General features: G+C 40.5%; 1 protein-coding gene across 3 annotated transcripts in view; it reads right to left on the bottom strand.

The window, feature by feature from the left end:
• The window catches only part of ARID2 (AT-rich interaction domain 2), a 180,679-nt gene that overhangs the window by 18,045 nt on the left and 146,258 nt on the right, over nucleotides 1–16,376 (bottom strand). For all 3 annotated transcript variants that reach the window (XM_032783149.2, XM_032783150.2, XM_032783151.2), the window contains one exon: nucleotides 6,323–6,471. In XM_032783149.2, coding sequence (XP_032639040.1) covers nucleotides 6,323–6,471 — 149 coding nt within the window. The remainder of the gene's footprint in view (nucleotides 1–6,322; nucleotides 6,472–16,376) is intronic.

Raw genomic sequence — 16,376 nt, 5'->3', positions numbered from 1 at the left:
GAGCCTTCCCCAGGGTGGATCTTATGTTTTTTTGCACCCCAACGTTACCAGTATTTCCTTGTCTGTGCCCACTGGGCCTTTGGGCAACCCGACTTGCTCAGTCAGTCCGGTACTGATTGTGCCAGGAGTACCAGATTTAGACAGCTTCAATGTTATCAGTACTGATGATGCTGAACAAGCCGGAGATCATTTTCTACTTGATCGGGACTTGCTAAAGGGACTCACAGACCTTTTCTTAGAAGCCTTATGTGAGTGGCTCACGGGCATATGCCTGGGCTCTCTTCCTTTGAAGTAGACGGTTGCGGTGCGGGCTCCCACTGAGACTCAGGAAGCTGAAGGGCTTACTCCATGATTAGGAGTTTGAGCCTCAGTTCTTTGTCTTTCCTGGATCTAGGTTTCAGTTGCTGACACAAGCTACACTTCTGTGGATTGGGTTTCTCTCCCAGGGCGTGAACGCACTGCGAGTGTCCACTAGTCCCTGGAATAGATTCCTTTTAACTGAGGCACTTTTTGAAGCCAGAAAGCCAAGTATCTTCTGTCCATGAGGGTCCTCCTTCTCAGGAGGCTGGCGAAAGACAAAGTCCTTTACTTTTTTTTTTTTTTAATAATTTTTTATTTTTTATTTTTTTAGGGGCAGCGCAATGGCCAAAATAAAATATTAACAAAGTAAAGAAAGAAAAGAGGTTACAAGGGAGACTAAAAATTAGCAATTCTAAAAGAGTTAATGATCCATGAATAGACATTTATAATTCTGTCTCTAGCCAAGGGTGGTTGAGAAGGAACTGAGAAGAGTTTGCCCATGCACAATGGCTAGCCTCATGGCAGGCGACGAGGAGCTCATGCATGGGTTGAATGGACACTGGTACCAAAGTTCTCTGCTCAGCAGTCCAGGGACGCAGACACACCTACAGTGGAGCACCCGTAGGGACACTACTTGAAGAAGAATATCACCCTATAAAAAGATTAAAATTCCATATAAATTCCCTCAGCTTAGTTCTTAGTTCTCTTCACCTTATCTCCAAAAATATATAGTGGAAACAGTGTGGTGAAAATGATTAAAGGCATGGAAAGACTTCCGTATGAAGAGAGCTGAAAAAGATGGGAACTCTTTAGTTTAGGAAGAAAATTAATAAGAAGGAATATAATAAAGGTACATAAAATGATGGCGCACAGAAGGTAGATTTATGAAAACTTTTAGTTATGTCTAAATAATAAGCCAGGGCCTTCCTTGCACCTAAAGTAGAGGGAGGGGCAACAAATGATGGACTGGTTGACATGAAAATCAGAAACCATCTTTGTCAAAAACCTGGGATCAAGCCAACGAACAACCTTATCTTTAGGGAGAATCAGCTGTAAGAGCATTCTGTTCACTCATCTTTCTGGTAGACATTATAGCAACAATTAAAGCCATTTTAATAGATAAAATAATGTGAAGAACACTCAGCAAAAGGTTCAAAGAGTGGCTTCATCAACCTCGCTAGAACCAAACTGAAATGGGAAGAAGGGACAGGCTCTCTCAACGGAGGATACATATTAGACAAGCCCTTCATAAACATCTTAATAGTATTATGTACAAACAATGATCTACCATCAACTAAAATATGCTAGGCAAAAATGGCTGCCAAATGAATCCTTAGATGAATTACATAACCCTTCAGGCATTAAAAGCATCAAATATTACAGTACACAGAGAATGGATGTTGAAGCAGAAGAACTGCCCTTGCCAGTCATCCAAGTCACAAATCTGGGCCATTTTGACCGGTAACATTGTCTGGTTCACTGTTTCCTAGTATTAATCAGCATATTTTGAACAGCCAAGAAACAAGACTACTGAAGATCAGATAGACTCAAAGTCCAATCACCCATGCCATCAGATGGAGGGACTGTAGGTCCACATGAAGAATCCTCCCTTCCTGCTGAGACAACAGATCTGGTGACAGGAAGATGCATGAAGACTCCACCGAACAGTTGGAGGAGATCGATCTACAATTGCTGGCGCAGCAAAGCTGAGATAATGAGAATCATCCTCTTTCTATTCTGATGCATTTTCCTTACCACTTGCTGGATCAATAGCACAGGGAAAAAGTAGAACATCTGACAGATACTGGCTTTCCCTGCCATCTCTGGAGCAGAAAAGGTCACACTTCTTGTGGACCTGTTTGCAAGAAGGTTCAACATCTGGTTGACTCCATCCAGCAAATATGTCACGAGCCAACTGGTTCTTCAGAGACCACCCATACATCTGAGACAGTGTCTGCTGAGATGGTCTGCAGTCACACTGCTCTCTCTTCCCAAATGCAGGGCCACTGAAAACACACTGTGGAGGATGCAACAATCCTACAAATATTGCTTCTGCACAAAAAGGAGAAGAGTGAGCACTCCTCTGCTTGTTGACTTAACACATTGCAGAAGTACTGCCCATTACTAACTGCACCACTGTTCCCTGCACACAAAAAAGGAATGATCTGAGGGCTAGATGAATGGCTCTCAACTCCAAGACATTGATTTGCAGAATCTTCTCCTGATGAGACAATGTCCTCAAACAGCCAGATGATTCAGATATCAGAATGTCTCTGAAGACATTTGTATTAATTAACCACCACTCCAAGGAAAGTAAGATGTTTGGAGGTATAATGACCCACAAGTACAAACTTTCCCAACTTGAACACAAACATGAGACATCCAGTGCTGCAGAGGCCTCATTCTCAGATGGGCAAAAGGAGTCACATATGTAGCTGTCACCATGAGACCCAGAAAAAAAGATTATTTTTCAAGTTGGATACTCCTGAGCATCGCAAATATACTCCCTCAAACTCAGAACCCAGTCCTCTGGTCCAAAGACCCTCCCTTGCACTAGTATAGAACCTATTAACAGAATTTTCTGAGTATGGCATAGATTTGATTTTGCAGCATTAATGAGATGACCCAGGTCCAAGAATAGTTTAGGTATAACAGCAATATTGCTTAACAGGTCCTTGTACACAGTGGCCTTCTATAGCTAATCGTTCAAATAAATGTAAGCAAAATATCTTGTCTTCTCAGATGAGCCGCTACCACAGAGAGGCATTTTGTATATACTCAGGGTGCTGTTGAGGGGGCAGATGGCAGCACTTTGTATTGGAAATGGCATCCTGCCACCACGCATTCAAGGTTTTTACTATGAATGAGACTTACTGAAATGTAAAATATGCACACTTTAAATCAAGAGTCGTGAACAAAACTAAAAGGAAAGGTAAGGATTATGGAGGCAGAGGTTAACATATGGAACCAAAATTTCCAAATGTACTTGTGCAAGTTCCTTAAATTCAAGACTACATGAACCCCTCCAATCATCTTTCTTCTGTATCAGAAAATACTGTGAATAAACCCCTAACCTCTGAGATGTTCTGGCACCTTTTTGACTGCCTGTCAGAAGCAATTATTGATTCCTGAAATAAGAATATCCTTGTGAAAATGGTCCCTGAAAAGGGAGAGGCGGGTGAAATTTTTAGGAGGTAGTTTCTCAAATTGTATGTCATAGCCCTTTTATATCATTTCTAGAACCCATTGGTCCGATATAACTTGTCTCCAAGTGCCAATAAAAATGAGCTAGCCTGCCACCAAACAAAAGGGTAGAAAGATCCTGACTGAATGGTTCTTGACTCTTCAACGTCCCATCAAATCTGCAGTCTGGTGTTTTGCAACAACGATATCACAGAGATGGCAGGCTGTTTGGATTTAGACTACAACTTAAAATGCCTTCTCTTATGACGACTGATATGAAGGTGGCTGTGGTAACTTTGGTGCTTTTGAATAGCCAAAAAATAAGAGGACTGGGAGTAAAACTTCCTTAGGTTAATGAAAGGAAGGAGTTGGAGGTCTCTTGGACCCTGGATCCCAAAACCATCCTGTTCTAGAAGGTCTGGCCTCAATGGCCTCCTTAAGTGGCAGGACCTGTAGACACGTTTGCCTATCCTTGTAGGCCCTGGGCATAAAGATTCAACAGATGGAACAGGCAGAAGGAGAGTTGCCTTCTCCCAGGCACCTGATCATCTGACACTTGGAAGACATCTGGGCATGATGTACATCATTTAAAACCTGACTTCTTCAGCTTTGGTTCCGCTATAACCCTGACCTACAAAAAAACAAACAAACAAACTACATGAAGCTAACTAACTAATCCCAATAAACAAACATCAAGGAGAAAAGACTCTGGATCCAAAGATATCAGAGTGGTTCACTTTCGTCCATGCATGTGGTTGGAAGGAACTGGAGTGGTAAAGGGTGCTCAGTCCCTTACATATCTTTTTTCTCAAGACTTTGGGAGATGCCAAGAGGACAGGTTGGAGTTATGAGAGTGCTCTAATAGACACTGCTGGGAGCAAGGTTCTCCATAAGGCACCACAAGGTGACACAGAACCCATAAGTGTAAAGATGCAAAGCCACTCAAAGTAATAGTTATCGGTTACATCTTCCAACATACTTTAGAGGACCTTTGGAAACTGCAGGACCACACCCAAAAGCTCATAATAAAAACCACAGATATAAGAGAAAGATCTGTTCAATAAAATAAATAAATCAAATATAACCTAACACTAAATATACAGATAGACTATTTTTTAGAAAATGTAGCAAAACATATTTAAACAAAGTAGACACTAAAGGTCAATTTTAACAGTGAAAAGCTACCAGAATGAAGATAATGTTTGAGAAACAAATTTGTGGATGTATGGCTCCTGCAAACACCATGGTAAAAAAAGGAACAAAGGATTACTCATCAAAGCATACTGTACTCGTAGTATATGCAACCCAGACTGAATAGCAGAGCTTTTTTAAAAAAGAAAGTCTTTGCTAATCAAGCAATTAATAAGGATCCTGTATGCCATTCATTCAAGATCATATGAGCAGAGGAGCATGGCTCCATAGATATATTTATTGTTGGGGGGAGGGGGGGAGAAGACATTTCTAAGATAATTTGAATTCACCTTTATATAATGGTCCATAATATTATCTTACATTTATATAGTACCTGTCATTCTAAAGGATCTCAAAGGCCTTCAAAAGCTTTTTAAGTGCAGGAATTATATCACCTACCAATGAACACAGTCACCCCTGAGGTGGAAACGGCAGTTATTTAACTGCACATAAGAACAAAATACTATTCAGAGGACTGATCCGGAACCCATTTGATGTCTTTCCATTTATTTTTATGGGTTTTGATCATGTCTTAGAGAAGAAAATTAAGAATACCACATCAAAGAAGGGCTTTGTGTAGGTTCAAAAGCTTGTCTCTTCTACCAACAGAAGTTGATCCAATAAAAGATATTATCTCACCCACCCTGTCTCGCTAATATCAACCTGAAGTCACCATGGACATTTTTGGTAGACAGTAACTAGCTTTCAGCATTCCTCCATATCAAATTCATATGCCTCATCTTTACCTTTAGAGTCATCTCAATTCCACCTGCTAACATCTCATCCCTAGTTGCATGCTACTCCCCGGAGCGTACCCTACATTCTGACAAATCAGTTCCACTCCCTTGATGTTCCCTTTGTCTCCTAAGTGTGCTCCCACACCTTTGCTCATGACACTGCCAGTTCCTTCACAACTCTGTGGTATGCAATCCCTCTTCTTTCCTTCCAAGTCGCCATTACATTTTCAATCACCAGCCTTCACCCCGTATTTACTCCGGACATTGACCTAAATCTGATATATTATTTTAAAAAGAACTCTCATGAAGCATGTGTAGCAATATGCTTATGATCTTACACTTCTATAATGCTCATCCAAGCATGCCTTTCTTCCTCACTCTTGTTTTGTTTTCGTTTTTAAAACCATTCCTTGCTGTGTTGTCTATTTTGGAGTGTAAGTAACTTGAGTCAGAGATTTGTCTCATTTAATTGCTAGTGAATTCCCTTAGTACTCAATTAATAAATTAATCATAATTGAAACAGGAGTCTGACTAGGACACAAAAGGTACACACCCCTTGCAAAACTGGAAAAATGAGAAAGGAACACATTTCATGTTTCAAAACTAGCTGTATAACAAGAAAATAGTAACTGTTCCTATATTTGTAATGCAGAAAAATTATGGAATATAGTTATTGTGACTTACATAACTACATAAAAATATTTTAGTCTTCACTGAAGTAACTTAAGATAAAAAGCAATTTTTTAATATTTAATAATATAAAATTTTAATATTTTCTTCTCCTATCAGATGACTGATACCATGTAGAGATATTTCAGGAAAGAGAACAGTTAGCACTTTCAGGGATCACATTCCAAATAAGAGCTTCTGCAATATATTAGTAAATCGTGTCAAATAAAAGAGCTATTTACTTTTTACAAGATTGCCACAGACACATGAAGTTCTGTCCAGGTTTTTTCACTTGCTCGCCATGTTGACTTGGTGTTGGGTATGAAGAAGGCTGCAAATTGATCTGCTGGCCCTGTACTTGCATTGTTGGTACCGGTGTCACAGGTGTGCTCTGTAGAAAAGTTTCAAACACAAAGAGTTAAAACAACATACTAGAAGATAAGAACACACACTTTGCAGTTTATTCTGTTGCTTTTTATATTACACTTTATTAACAATGAAGTTTTAGATTTTAACCCACTGAACTTTGAGTAAGTGGTAACATATGTAATAGCGAAACTAGAGGAAATTATTATTTGAAAACCCTTGAATTATGTTTTGTACAGATTATTCTGATATCTTAATTGCTGTAATTTAAGCACATATTCAAATACTGAATTATGAATCAAAGGAACACAGTATTTGGTTACTTCTGCAGCATCTACATAGGCAGCTTTTTAAAAAGTAATTTTTGACCTTTAGCAATAAACAAAACATGCACATTAACCATAACTATACAGGAGTAGTAACTTTATAGTGAAGAATCATGTTATTAATTATTTGAGAGTGCAGTTTAAAGTATGAGTTACACAATTTTTGGCCTCCTGTCACATATTTTAGACCTTTTCGGTTCCGCTTACAAGGAATATCATTCACTAACTCAATACACCTAGAACACCTAAACTGAACCCTTTCACAGAGGATTCAATGCATTATCTTTACAAGTCAGTAAGTAGATATGTAAAAATGAGGCATCAAAAGTTACTACCACTTTTGAAAATCTCACCCACTCACTCATTCTCTCTCAAATGTAAAATGACCCAGTGTGATTTTGTTAGTGTATGGAGAACTAAAGGACTTTCTCATGGACTCCACATGAGCTTGTGTAAAAAAATTAGCTTGTGTACCGTTATAGAGACTGCTAGAAGCCTAGCATTCCTGACCAGCCATATAACATAACAATGTGCTTTATGAGGAAGTAAAACCATTTCAGTACGGAAACCCACCCTCCGTCCCCCAACGTTTCAAGGGACTGTTTTTAAAAATGAGTAAAAATTATCTTTTTACCCGTTACAGGCCACTTTTAAAACTCGGAATGAGCCTTTTTGGTTCATGATATAAAAAGAAAGGCTAAAACGTGGATCCCCTATCCTCAAAAAAGAGTATGTTTTCCCTCCTGTATGTTGCTTACATCTGAAATACAGGTCTTCCCATACTGTTTTTCCTACAAGTCTCTGGACAACTGGAGCACTAGTAAGATGATGACACCAAAGATATTAGAGCCACTGAACAACAGAAATTCAACCATTTATTTGTTTAATTTAAGGCTAAAAGAGCTCATGATATATATCTATGACCTTCAATAAGAACTCAAAAATAAAAACCTAACACTCCTAATCCTCCTACGGTTAAAAACAAAAACAGTAGTGTGTGTAAAAGGCCCAAATAAACCCACTTTTCAGGCTTCCCTTTATACACAGAATCAGGGAAATGGAGGTCTCTTCCAGTCCTAAATAAGTCATCAATTCCAGTCTCCTGTGCTGTGGCAGGTCCACCTAAACTAGACCATCCCTGACAGCCTGTTTTTAAAATCCTTCAATGACAGGGATACCACAGCCTCTCTTGGAAGCCTATTTCCAGAGCGTAACTACCTGTATAGTTAGAAAGTTTCCCCCACTATCAACCTAAATCTTCTATGGGGCATATTAAGCCCATTACTTATTGTCCAATCTTCAGTGGACCTGGAGAACAATTGATCACATCCTCTTTGTTACAGACCTTAACATATTTGAAAACAGTTTACCAGGATCCCCTCTCAGTCTTCCTTTCTCAAGGCTAAAGACGCTCAGTTTTTTTAACTTTCCCCATAGGCCAGGTTTTCTACAACATTCATCATTTGTGTTGCTTTCCTCTGGACTCTCTCCAATTTGTGCACATCTTTCCTAAAGTGTGATGCCCAGAACTGGACACAGTACTCCAGCTGAGGCCTGCTGAATACTGAGCAGAGCAGGACATTTACTGTATGTGACTTACATACAACACTCCTGTTTATACACTCCATAATGATATTAGCCTTTTTGGCAGCTGTATCACACTGCTGAGTCATATTCATAACCCCTAGATCCTTTTCAGCAATATCACCACCTAGCCAGTTATTCCCCATTTTGTAGTTGTGCATTTGATTTTTCACAAGTGAAGTATCCTGCATTGTCTTGATGAAATTTCATCTTGTTGATTTCAGACCAATTCTCCAATTTGTCAAAGTCATTTTGAATTCTAATCCTGTCCTTCAAAGTGCTTGCAACCCTCTCCAGCTTGGTGTCATCTACAACATTTACAAACTCACTCTCCACTCCATTAGCCAAGTCATATTGAACAGTACCAGACTCAAGACTGATCTCTGCGGGACTCCATGTTTGACAGCAAACTACTGATAACTACCCCAGGTATGGTCTTTCAACCACTTGCGCGCTCACTTTATAATCATTTCATTTACACCACATTTCTTTAGTTTATGAGAATGTCATGTGGGACTGTGTCAAAAGCCTTACTAAAATCAAGATATATTCCCCTCCTCTACTAGGCCAGTAATCCAGTCAAAGAAGGAAATTAGATTGGTTCGACATGTTCTGTCCTTGCCAAATCCGCGCTGGCTAGTCTTTATAACCCTATTATCCTCCTGGTACTTACAAACGAATTGTTTAATAATTTGTTCCAGTATTTTTTTAAGTATTAAAGTTAGGTTGGCTGGTCTATAATACCCCGGATCCTGTGTGTTCCCCCTTTATAAAGATAGGTACTATATTTTTCTTCCCTGGTCTTTTGGGATCTCACCTGTTCTCCAACAGTTCTCAAAGATAATTACTAATGGTTCAAGACTGCTTCTGCTAGTTCCTTAAATACTCAAGGATGAATTTCATCAAGCCCTGACAACCTGAATAAATCTAACTGATCTAAATATTCTTTAGCCTGTTCTTTCCCTATTTTGGCTTGCATTCCTTCTGCGTTGTTGTTAATATTACTTGTAGTTGAGTATCTGGACAGCGTTAACCTTTCAGAGAAAACTGAAGCAAAATAGGCTTAAAAACATCAGCTTTCTTGACGCATCAGCTCTCCTACCCCGCTCAGCAGAGAGCGTATGCTTTCCTTCGTCTTTTTCTTACTCCTAATGTATTTAAGGAACCTTTTCTGATTGCCTTTTATGTCCTTGCTCGATTTAACTCATTTAGACTTTCTGATTTTGTTAGTACATGCCTGTGCTATTCTTTTGTACTCCTCCTTAGCAATGTGTGCATCACGGAAGAGAAAAAGGGTCAATTTTTTCTTTTCATTTTCAAGTCACCTTCAAAAATTATGTACAATACTTTGCTTAAGTCTTTTCAACATCATTCCTCAGGATTTCTAAATTAGTGTTATGGGAAGTGAAATCAACAAACTATTTAAATGTGTTTCATTTATACACTATACTTATATGGTTTTCTCTGCTATTTCTTACAGGTAACATATAGAATACTCATCAATTATTCAGGAAATACCAACTCTGGCAAACCATAGGTAAGCACTACTGGAACTGCCAAAACAGTAAAACAAAAAGAAATTTGCAAGTCATGAAAGCCAGGAAGGGGAAAGCTTACAAAAACATTATGAAATGTATGTAGCGCCTATGGTCCATGAGTTAAAAAAATATGTCTGCTGCTGACTGAAGAAGAGGAATTGATGTCCAACTATCCATAAATAAGAATAACTTTGAAATTATACAATGGTTTTCATCTTAGGATCGCAAAGCTATTTTACAAGCACTAAACAATGAATCCTCACAAAACACCTTATGTTGTAGGAAAATTCAAGTGGACACTATAAGAATGACATTAAACAACAGTAAAAGAAAATTAAGATTGCAAAATCAAAAACTCAAAAGTTAGATTGCCCATGCAACCTTAATTTGCTCCCCTTGTGCATATGGGTTATAATACAGTCTTTAATTACAAAATTACATTTTTCCACAGGACCCCTGCTTCATTCAATATACAGGACAGAGCGTGCTTTGGGAATAAGTCAGGGTTCTGTAATGAAGGACACTTGTTTGTAAGTCGCCATCTTGTTTGTTGCTTGACATCGCACCCTTAATATTCTTTTAACTGTAATTTCCCAAGTTTAAAAAAACTGAAAAACAGAAATTTAATCCTGTGGAATCATACTGAATCCCCAAATAAGTCACCAGCAGGGCTGGGACCTTTACATAAACAATACAGATCTCTACCACTTGAGCTCATGGAATACATGGTAGCACTAGAAGGCTATCTTCTATGTGGACCTAATACACACTTTGGCAGTGGGTTTCACAGCAATTTGGTAGATCATCAGGAACGTAGAGACTCCAGAATTCTGGGTTCTATTCCGGGTTTTATAGAGGAGTGTTCTCTAATGGTTACAGACCCTTCTGTTCCTATCACCGTTCCACCACCAACAGCTGCTAACCCACTGGCTCCTGATCATCTTCCCTCCCCCTCCCCATCCCTGCCTGGCTCCTGACTCCATCCCTATCCTCCCCATTGTATGGCTCCTGCCTTCCCACGCTCTTCTCTTATCCTCTCCCCTTCCCAGCTCCTACCCTTCCTACTCACTTTGCTTCCGCTGTCGTCCCCCCCATCTTCTGCCTCCTGCCCTTAAACCTCCCCCCACCACAACCCCAGGTTCCTATACTCCCTCTGAATTCATGTTGCTGTCCCTCAGCCCTTGCATCTCTTCCCCTCCCCCGCCTCCCAGCCCCACACTGCTCCTCATGTCTCTGCATTCCTTCAGGCAACTTCCTCCTTCTCCATGCTGCTTGGCTACCACCAGGGGAGAACTAAAAGCACTGGAAAGAGTCTCCCTGCTCTCAGTTCCTATGTCTGGTGACACAGCAGCTCCTACAGCCCAGGGATGGATCATGCTCAGTTGCTCTGTAGAGATAGTATATGAGAGAGTCTGGTCAGCACAAAGGAGCGGTAAAGAGATGGAGCATGGTCATTGCAGATGGAATCACTGGAGAATGTAGCTGTCAGATTCTAACAAAAATCTACTGAGCATGTGTGAACTGAGATTTTTCAGCAAACTATAACTTGATCAAATGTTGGCAGTTTCATGGGGATGACAAAAGGCACATCCCTGAAGCCAGAATAATCTCTCCTGCCAAATTTTAAGTCCCTGCTCCAAAGCACAAAAGCATTAGAGCTCTCCAGCAAACAGGTTTAACAATTTTTTAAACATAACTATATTCCCCCCTTCATTTCATTATAAGAAATGGCTGAAGGGATCTACCAGAAATTTTACAAAAATCTGCCTGAAACTAACACCTCACATGGAAATTTTCAGCCCAAACTTCTGAAGTTTGGCAAAGTTATAAGCAAATGAAAACAGCATTTTATAATGGAAAGTGTTGGGCAACTGTAACTGTAGACTTCATGACCTGTTCAGTCTGTAATAAAGAACACAACAGTGGCATGCCCAAATTCTTGAGATCATTTCTTGTAGGGGGCAGTACTTCCAAAATGCCAGCAGAAGCAGTATGTCTACACTGCAAAGTGAAGGTGTGACTGTAGCAATGGGTACTTTTAGGTGATGTTGTAAATAAGAAGCAGGGTATCTCCCGTCAATGTAAACAAACTTGCTTGTCTTAGCGATTGGCAGAATAAAAAGTAGGACTGAGTGGACTTGTAGGCTCTAAAGTTTTACACTGTTTTGTTTTTTATAAAAATAAAAAAACCAAAAAAATCTGCATTTATAAGTTACACTTTCATGATAAAGAGATTGCACTTCCGTATTTGTATGAGGTGAATTGAAAAACACTATTTCTTTTGTTCGTCATTTTACAGTACATACATTTGTAATAAAAATAATATAAAGTGAGCACTGTGCACTTTGCATTCTGTGTTGTAATTGAAATCAATATTGAAAATGTTCCAAAACATCCAAAAATATTTAATAAATTTCAATTGGTATTCTATTGTTACAAGCGCGGTTAATTTTTTTAATCATGATTAATTTTTGAGTTAATCACGTGAATTAACTGCGATTAACTGACACCCCTAATATAAAGCATAGGAGAGAGACAAGGTGGAGGAAATATCTTTGATTGGCCAACTTCTGTTGGTGAGAGAGACAAGTTTTTGAGCTTACAGAGCCCTTCCTCTAATACCCTGAGACCAACACAGCTACAGCCACACTGCATAAAATTTATTATATTCATTTAATTCATGCTGCAATCCATGTCTTAATGCTCATATTTCAATGTTACTCAACCTCAGGCAACTCTGTTAAAAGTGGCAAATAACATCTTTGAAATAAGGCCGCCTACTATCCTTTAAATTTCAGTTTTAGAAAAAATGTAAGCACAAACACAAAGGACCCAGCATCTGCAAAATCCAGCTGTCTACCCTACCAAAACACCTCACTTTTAAAATGACTACTCTAGTCAAAGGGTCTATACTGGGTTTTGAGCCACCAGTGAAGCTACACAAGTGCAAACCCTGTAGATGACCTGTGTCAGTAGAACAGTGAGCTGGAGTAAAGGTAAGGAAAAAACAAAACTGCTGGTATACAGTGAACTGGTAAAACTGGTAACGATTAAATTTTACAAAATGGAATACATGATCTATTGAGATATAATAATCGAGGCCCAGTCCTGCACACAGCTCCATATGAGGGACCCCTGTTCTCATGTAGAGCTATTTTCAAGATGAGGGCCTTACTCTACACTTCTGCTCCCTAATAATATATAGATACACACACACACGCACATTGTAACTGTCATATGTCTGTGTGTTTGTGTGTACCACTACTTGTACAGTGAATAGTTAATATGAGTAAAATTTTCAAAAACACCTCTGTCACCAAGTAAGGAGCCTAAGTTACTTCGTGGTTTTGAAAATTTTATGTTCTCAAAATATTATGTTTATCACAGGTAGCTTACATGTGGAAAATAAAAACAGCAGGATTTTGGGGGATATGAGGGAGGGTTTGGGTAGGGGGATAGGCATTAAAATAAATTTCTTCTTTAATTACAGAAAATTATTGAAGTTTAAATCTAACTGCATCAGTGTGCTTCAGGAGTGAATGACAACCAAATGAAGAGCTTCTGTATTTTAGTAGCTCCAGCTGAGCAGTTCATTTGCTCTGCGGATAGGAATGAATTATGCCTTCTGAGGCTACACACTTGCTTTCTGGTGCATGGAAACTCAGTCTACTGATCAATGGAAGATTGGAGCCAATGTTTATACTCCTGCTCACAATTTCAGCAGCCTGCTTCCCAAACAAGGATGCTGCAGGTGGGCTGCCTTAAGAAAAATGGAAGCGTCTGTTTATGAGGGGGTGCTGATGGTGAGGGAGGGACTGATTTTTTTAAAAAGCCAGATAGGCAATTAAGTGTAATTATCTCACATCCAGGCATCTGGCATAACATTAGAGCATTTCTATGAAGCCAGTTGGGACAAACCAACTTGGTCATGTTCAACAGATGTTTTGCGGGAGCTTGAAAAAAAAAAGTAGTATGTAATTACTCATTTATTTTTCTTTCTTCATGCACCAATCCAGCACAATTCCTCAGGGCAGTAACAACCCATAAACAAAAAACGTGTAAATAAAGGAAGAGAAAGCCACCAAAGTAAGATGCCAGCTCCCTCCTCCCTTCAGGCTACACCAAGGACTGGCTGAATGCAGATGCTAATAGAGAGTATCATCTTTAAACGATGACGTGTCACATGCTCCTGTTTGAGACAATCCACTAAAGACGATATTTAAACACAAAATCCAATCCGATATCTATATAATAAGATTCCAGAACTGTCACTCTGTGTGTCACTGTAAAGCCTAGAACAAGGGTTGGCAACCTTCGGTCTGCAGGCGCGGCCTGCCCCAGCTCCCAGTAGCTGCGGTTCACCATTCCTGGCCAATGGGAGCTGCAGGAAGCAGCGGCCAGCATGCCCCTGTGGCCTGGGCCGCTTCTCCTTCATAGGTCATGTTTTCTAGACCTGTAATTATTTTTGTTAATCTTCTCTGGACTTTTTCCATTTTGTCCACCTTTCCTGAAATGAGACACCCAGAACTAGACACAGTACCCCAGTTTAGGACTAATCAGTGCGGAGCAGAACAGAGGAATTAATTCTTGTGTCTTGCTTACAACACTTCTGCTAATACATCCCAGAAGAGAAAGTTACTCACCTTGCAGTAACTAAGGTTCTTCGAGATATGTGTCCCTGTGGGTGCTCCACTCTAGTTCCTCTAAGTGACAGTGCGTCCCAGCGCTGTTGATCGGAGATTTTCGGTAGCAGTGCCTGGTTGGGGCGGAAACATTCAGTTGGTATCTCCCGCCTCGCTGGACTCTTCCTGAGTTAATGCGCCCCACACCCTCCTCAGTTCCTTCTCTACCATGGAGAATCCTACTAGTACTCCAAAGTAGACGGGAGGAGGGCGGGGAGTGGAGCACCCACAGGGAACACACATCTCAAAGAACCTCAGTTACTGCAAGGTAAGTAACTTTCTCTTCTTCGAGTGCTGTCTCAGTGGGTGCTCCACTCTAGGTGATTGTATTGCAGTACCCACTGTGGTTGGTGGGACTTTGGAGATGCGGCAGTGAGTACTGTAGATAGTACTGTATGGCCTACTATGGTGTCAGCCGTGGTGTCTTGCATGAGAGCATAGTGTTTTGCAAACGTGTTCAGATGACCATGTAGCCACTTTGCAGATGTCAGGAATGGGAACATTGTGTAGGAAGGCAACGGATGTCAGCATGGCTCGAGTGGAATGAGTTCTAATGCCTTCGGGCGGTTGAAGATTTTTCACACAGTAACAGGATCTGATACAGTCAGAGATCCACTTGGATAGGCGTTGTTTAGAGATAGCCGTGCCTTTCGATCTTTCGGAAACAAAGAGTCGTGGAGACTTGCGAAATGGTATAGTCCTGTCTAAATAAAAGGCAATTGCTCGCCTGACGTCGAGAGCATGCAGGGTTGCCTCCTGTGGAGTCTTGTGAGGTTTGAAATAGAAAGTAGGTAAATATATAGGTTGGTTGAGGTGGAAGGCTGATACCACCTTAAGAAGAAATTTAGGATATGGTCTCAAAGTGACTTTGTCTTTGGAGAAGATTGTGTAGGGAGGATGGACATCAGGGCGCTCATTTCACCAACTCTCCTTGCCGATGTTATGGCAACTAAGAAAGCCACTTTCATGGACATATGGAGATGAGAGGAGGTAGCCAAGGGCTCAAATGGAGGTTTCATGAGAGCATGAAGAATGAGGTTAAGATTCCATGCAGCCGCTGTTGGGTGAATTTCAGGGTAGAGATTTTGCAGGCCCGTGAGAAAGTATTTTATGGTGGGGTGGGTAAAGAGTGAGTACCCATCTAATAGGTCATGGAAGGTGGTAAGCGGTCATGACTGATTGTGAATCATAGGAAGCAACTGTGAAATGGATGAATTGATATATGAAAGCAAGCATCCTGTAGGTCAAGGGCTGTGAACCAGTCCCCTTGATCCAATGCAGGTATTATTGTGCCCAGTGTGACCATCATGAATCTTTGTATCCTCACGAATTTGTTCAGTCGGCGTATGTCTAGTATCTGGTCCATCCTCCGGTCTTTTTCTGTGTTAGAAAGTAATGGGAGTAGAAACCTGTGCCTTGATGTTGCATCAACACAGGTTCCACTGCGCCTAGTTGCAGAAGATGTGCCACTTCTGTGTGAAGTAATTGCTCGTGAGAATGGTCCCTGAAGAGGGACTGGGAAGAGGGAAGGGTAGGATATAAAAGGGATGGAGTAACCGGCCTGAACTATTTCAAGGACCCAGCAGTCCTGTGTAACCCCCTGCCAGGCATGTTGGAAATTCTGGAGGCGGTGGCCAAATGGGCAAGTAAGCAGTGGAATCAAGAGGTGATCGTGCAGGCCTTCGACCAACGTTTCAAAACTGTTGTTTATTGCCCGATGGACAGAAGGTGGTGGCTTGATTTTGATTTTGTCTGCGCTTGAGGGGTTTAGTATGATTCCCAGTTGTGTCGTATGATCCG

This window comes from Chelonoidis abingdonii, chromosome 1 (assembly GCF_003597395.2).
Source record: "Chelonoidis abingdonii isolate Lonesome George chromosome 1, CheloAbing_2.0, whole genome shotgun sequence".
Taxonomy (NCBI): Eukaryota; Metazoa; Chordata; order Testudines; family Testudinidae; genus Chelonoidis; species Chelonoidis abingdonii.
The sequence above is the reverse complement of the archived record's forward strand: the minus strand, read 5'-3'. Positions and strand labels throughout refer to the sequence as shown.